Source organism: Mus caroli, chromosome 10, assembly GCF_900094665.2.
Source record: "Mus caroli chromosome 10, CAROLI_EIJ_v1.1, whole genome shotgun sequence".
NCBI lineage: Eukaryota > Metazoa > Chordata > Mammalia > Rodentia > Muridae > Mus > Mus caroli.
In genome coordinates, this window is record NC_034579.1 from 14,105,461 (window position 1) to 14,111,460 (window position 6,000).

The 6,000-nt window shown below is 45.7% G+C and overlaps 1 protein-coding gene across 1 annotated transcript in view; it reads right to left on the reverse strand.

Moving 5' to 3' along the window:
• The window catches only part of Ect2l (epithelial cell transforming 2 like), a 68,870-nt gene that overhangs the window by 10,925 nt on the left and 51,945 nt on the right, over positions 1–6,000 (reverse strand). Inside the window, exons 13-17 of the mRNA XM_021174522.2 lie at positions 4,297–4,383; positions 2,689–2,903; positions 1,617–1,764; positions 326–399; positions 73–229 (exon numbers count right to left, since the gene is read on the reverse strand). Of these exons, the coding sequence (XP_021030181.1) occupies positions 73–229; positions 326–399; positions 1,617–1,764; positions 2,689–2,903; positions 4,297–4,383 (681 nt within the window). The remainder of the gene's footprint in view (positions 1–72; positions 230–325; positions 400–1,616; positions 1,765–2,688; positions 2,904–4,296; positions 4,384–6,000) is intronic.

Sequence of the window (6,000 nt, forward strand, 5' to 3'; positions counted from 1 at the left end):
ATCTCAGGCTTCCAGTGAGACCACCACAAAAACAGGGATGTTGAAGGGTACATATATGTATCAATAACCCACCTGATCTATGTAGCCTTTATAGTTTTTGACTTGATCAATTGCAGTGGTCAGGTCTCCACGGTCCACGTGTCCTGCCGGAGTATGGAGTCTCAGAGCATAGAGAAGGTGAATATATTCTTCAAATCTCCGGGACGGGTACATCAGCAGCTCCGGCAGACTGTATAGGGCACAGAGAAGGGTGCCCTCATTGCTACCTGTAGGCCACAGAAGGCCGGGCCTTGAGTGCCCATCTGTGATCTCCCTGGGAACTCACCTCAGCATTTTGGTAACAATGGTTTTATCATGCCTCTTCAAGAACGCTCTAAACGCGGGCGTCATTTCTCTGCACTAAAGGTGAGAATTACATTGTCAAACTTTGCTCTGTGACACTGTCATAAAGCCTTGTGTCCCACCAGCAGCAAGGGGCCATCTACAGAGTAGTCAAAGTAAGGAGGTAACATCTCCCTCCGTCTAATCTGTTTCAATACTATTCATGTGTTCTAAAATATTAACTCTTATATTTTAATTATACCACAGATCTAACCATATCCATTAACTTAATCAATAGAGGGGAGTAGTAAGAGATTTATAATTAAGGTGGGGTTGGATTAGAGCTAGAATAAATCGAGTAGATGACCTTGTGGGGTTACCTAACTTTCTCATCTGGAAAATGGATAGAAGACTAAGCTCACAGTGTGGGACAGAGTCCTACCCAGGCAGTGCCTGCCATGCAATAAACCCTGGGTCATTTCTGTAAGACTTTGATTATTGTTGATAGTCACCTTTAATGCTTCGGTCATTCATGTTTTTCAGAGTGACATTCCAAAAGTGTTCCACTCTATTTAATATCCGTTTCAATTGTACTCCGTATCATCACTGGTGTATCTACTCAAAATCATGTGCTACTACTCGGTATGTACATGTCTAAAACATGTCAATGTTGCTAATGTCTGAGTCAAAGATTTGCTGATCTCATGCTCCAAGAACATTTCAGAGCAAGGCCATTTATACCTGTGAACAATTAAAGGGCTTAAGAAGATTTCTTGGTGTTGATAATAATAATAGCTGCCACAGCTAAATGTACTGAGGACCTGACTGCTCTCACTTTGCTAATGAAGTAGGTAGCGGGTTTGCCACCAGTTTGTTTCTGGGAATACTGTTTTCTCTAATTCTTGTCCTCAAGGTCAAGGGTCTTAAGTTGTCCATCGAGCCGAGCTTGTGTGCCCTGGTATTGTAGTGGCAGAGAGGATTCTGAGCTCACAATCATGCTTCGGCTTACTTTTTCAATGCCCTGTCACTGTGACATGACATGACACTGTGACCCACCTGGCTGGGGTCCATGAAAACTTGGCAGTGGGTAGCTGGAGCTCAACTATCGGTTCCTGAGCACTGCTGTGTGTCCACCACTGTATTAGCCCCTACTTCAAGGTCCCTGTTCTCAAGAAACTCAAAGTCTAGGGGGGTGGGGGTGGGAGGAGGATGGGGGAGAGCTGAAAGCAGTCCTTCCCACTTATCTCAGTCCTTTGGGCTATACAGGACTAGGTGGAAATAGCGCAACCACTTACCTTCTCGATGGTTTTCAGAACAACTGGATAATTGTTGAAGAAATTGGTATATATGTTCAACTGGCTTCCAAACTTTATGAATATTTCTCCCACACAGTGAGCTGGGCTCCATTCCTGTAGTCTGTCTTGTAGGTTATCTAGAAACTCTCTACAATATGAGAAGTTTGTATCTTGAAATAGGAGCCTGTTGAAAGTCTCCCAAACTTAAGCCATGAATTCATTAGTGTAGGCTTTTCTGCTTAGTCTTTTGTGGTAGGGCTTTCTTTTGACCAGTTGAGAGCTTGACCACAGAACAGTGTACATTTGATAGGATGGGATCTGGGCAGAATGAGGGAAGAAGTTGGCTGTCCAGGATCCCATCTTTTACCTTAACTCCTTGGGTCCTAATTCAGCTTCCAACCCTAGGAGAGCCAGGGCCATGTACATTCTCACAGTCTTCTGAGGAGAATGGCACCTTTAAAAGCTTCAAGGCCAAGAACCATAACTTACATACAGCCCACATACAAAACAGATCCAAGGTGACCTTCTTAGCTACTCTAGGTCATGAAAACTGAGAGGTGTTCCATCAGCCTTCTCACTGAGTCACAGCTGGGCCCAGGAAGTGACAAACTCTCTCTCCAGATCTGCGGAAATTGACTGTGACCAGCACTGGGCTGATCTCACTCACGATAGGTAGATACTGTTGTTTTTCTTAAACTCTCAACAGATGTAGGAAACCCATGATGGAAAAGCATAGTAGCCATTGAGTCCTTTTGCTCCTGGCCCATTCAATTAGACATTATTGACTCTTGCCCATGGACTTTCATGTGAGTGGTTTATTGCATACTGAATGCTTAGGCATTGATTATTTTTCTTTCACATACTGTAACCTGGGGCTGGGGTGACACTGGAAGCCATCTGCTGGCTGTAGCTGTCAGGGGACATGCAAAGGAGCCTCTCTGCTCTTCCAGGTGATGGGATCCCCAAGAAGATAGAGAGCTGATGGACCATAGTGGAGCTTTAGAAACAAAGTTTGCTCTTCCCTCATCTAGGGGAGTACTGTTTTTTTAAAGACGCCATCTTTAGGGCTTACCTGTTGAGGTTTAAGATGTGCAGAATGTCAGAAAAAATGATGTGGATATTGGCAGCACTTAGAATGGCTCTGTTTGAGGAGAGTGCTGCCCTCAGGGGCTTGGCGTACACGTCCTGCACAATTCGCAGCATCTGCACATACCGTCTCTCGCTCTGCACAAGCTCCCTCACAACTTGGGCTCGTTTCTCTACTGAGTTCATCTGGAGCTTTCTCTCCTGCAGAAACATCAGGGATTCATGAGAAATTTAATAACTGGGGCCCTCAGCAAAGGACAAGGTGTTTAAGGAGGTGGAAGAGACAAGAATCATAAAAGGGGTTGTCCTAAGGGAAGATGGCTGGTTCCTAGTGATCATTTGTCTGGAGCATAAGAAACCAGGTCCTAAGGTCAAAGCGAGCCCTGGACCCAGCCTAGGTATGATGGGGCTATAAAGATCTCTATGTGTGAGCTCAAGGCTGCAGAGCTCACACTTTCTTCTCTCTCTTCTTAGGTAAGCCACTTAGTTTTTCTCACTCAGGTGTTCATGTGTAAAACTGTGGATACTAACATCAACTTTGGAGTCTTAGGAAAAGGAAGGAAAACAACTATGAAGCCAAAATTGTGCTTGCATGTTGTACCTTTCAGCATCCTGCTCTGAAGGCTTCAACTCAGAGCAGAGCACATCACATTGATTGACTACAGTCAGCTTTCAGAGCTGGACTATGAGTGGGTGCACTAATTAAAAACTGCAGACCTATCCTGGCCCACAACTCAAATAGAAGCCCCCTGCTTTACCAGAAGCCACAGCAGTATCCAGAACCTCAGGTCAGATCCCACCCGCAGACATGCAACACTTCATCAGACCCCACTCAGGTTCCCCCCAACAGTATCCCCTCCCCTCATCTCCTGGCCAACATCTATGGTACCACAAGTAAAACTCCCCACCAGCCACCAGTCACACTTCTCAGAGCCCAGTTTTTCCCCAACAGCCCCTCTGCCCTTTGTCACCACATCCTGGCCTAGTCTTATTGCAACTTGGCATGCCGCCTTTGGTCTATATCCCTGGAAGGCCTGCCCTTTTCTGAAGGGAAATGGACGAGTGGGTCTGGGGGAGAGGGGATGGAGGAGTGAGAGTAGACAGAGAGGAGGAAAGGGATGGTGTGGTCAGTATTGACCCATGGGAGAAGATATTTTTAAAAACCTGCAAACCTTCGTGAGTATGTGTCCTTTCTTTAAATGATGACCTGTCATGGAAAATCGTGGGGTCATGTCCATGTCGGTTTTCTCCCCATCTTCATCATTTAAATCAACTTCTTTTGAGTCCACATCATAGTTACCAGGAAAAAAAAAATCTACCAACTGGATCTTCCTTTAATACGTTTACATAGTTGGTAGGTTGTTCCTTTCTTTAAGGGATGTTTTCAAGGAAACAAAGAACTAACCAGGGTAAACAATGACTCTTCCATGTCAGCAACAACACTGGCAAGATCCTAGCTGGTAGTAGGTGACTTACCAGCTCTTCCATGTCAGCAACAACACTGGCAAGATCCTAGCTGGTAGTAGGTGACTTACCAGCTCTTCCGTGTCAGCAGCAACACTGGCAAGATCCTAGCTGGTAGTAGGTGACTTACCAGCTTAACCAGGACCTCCACATTCAGGTTGCTTTGGCCTGGACTTGACTTCACGTCCTGAGAATTGTCGTCGATGGCACTTCCTTCCTGAGGATTAAATGAGACTTGGTCACCTGGAGGCGGGTCTTGTAGTCCCTGAAAACCCTGAAAGGGTTTTCTCTCTGCCCATATGAATACGGGGAAGCTCTGTGCCTTTGGATTCTATCACAAGGTCCTTAAGCACATTGAATTAAGTACCTAATAAATGGGGTACCTCTCTTAAACTAAGATTTATGTTTTTAATAGCCTGCCTTAGAGCAGTGGTTCTCAACCTGTGGGTCATGATCCCTCAACAGGGGTCAATATCATATATCTTGTGTATTTGACATTTTTCTACATTATGATTTATAAAAGTAGCAAAATTACAGTTAAGAAGTAGCAATGAGACGATTCTATGGTTGGGGGTCACCACAGCACGAGGAACCGTATTAAAGGGTCACAGCATTAGAAAGTTGGGGACCACTGCCTTAGGGACTTAGAAGATGGTTCAGTGGGTAAAAATGCCCATCTGTCTGTCCTGCCAGCCATCTGTCCTGCCAGCCCTGGGAAGCAGAAACAGACGGATCCCTGGGGATCCCAAACAGCAAGTTCCAGCTTCAGTGAGAGGCCGTGCCCCGGCCCAACCCACCCCCCAAAAAGATGGATGGCAACAGAAGATACCCAGCACCCTGGTCTCCACATTTGCACTCATACACACTCGTGTGCATACACAGGGGTACACATTAAACTAAAAAGTAGAAATATAGAGTCTTTAGCTTCCTGTAGCTTCTTCTTACCTGAAAGGTGGGTGGGGTTAGAGACCTTGACCTCCAGGGCTTCTCTCAAGCTTAAAGCATCTAAGCACTCCTGACAGTGAACTTGACCTAGACTCGGCTCTGTTGTTGTGTAACTTATCTCACATTTAAGATGCTAGAAATAAAGACTCTAACACTTCATAAAACCCAGCCCCTTTCCAACTCCTGATAAAACGCCATAAAAACATTCCACACACTCTTCCAAGGGTTGTCAATTTTCACATGTGACTATGGCCTTTTCTCTCCATACTCCATCTTGTAGTCTACCTATAAATTAGGACATCAAAATAAAAATTAAAAAAAAAAAAAAGTGCCCTGGTTATCCCGGCAGCATCCCAGAGGCCCCTCTACCAACAGAACAAAAGCCTTGTGTTCCTGTTGGGAGGATAAACTTGCACTTATGACTGCTGCTCTCCCTACTCAAAGATAACACTCTTAGTGGAGATCCTCTGCTGTTCTTGGACAAGGCTGGACGACAAACATAACCTTGTTTGAGAATTTGCTTGTTTTGCTTCCTCAAGACTAGAGTCACCAGTATCCTAGATTCTCCTTAAAACTGCTCCCTAAGGCTGACCTTGAATTCCTGATCCTCATAGCACCTCCACCTAAGTGCCCTAAATGCAGGCACGCACCACCAGGCCTCAGTTCTTCTGAATGCAGGCATGCACCACCAGGGCTCAGTTCTTCTGAATGCAGGCACGTACCACCAGGCCTCAGTTCTTCTGAATGCAGGCACGCACCACCAGACCTCAGTTCTTCTGAATGCAGGCACGCACCACCAGACCTCAGTTCTTCTGAATGCAGGCACGCACCACCAGGCCTCAGTTCTTCTGAATGCAGGCACGCACCACCAGGCCTCAGTTCTTCTGAA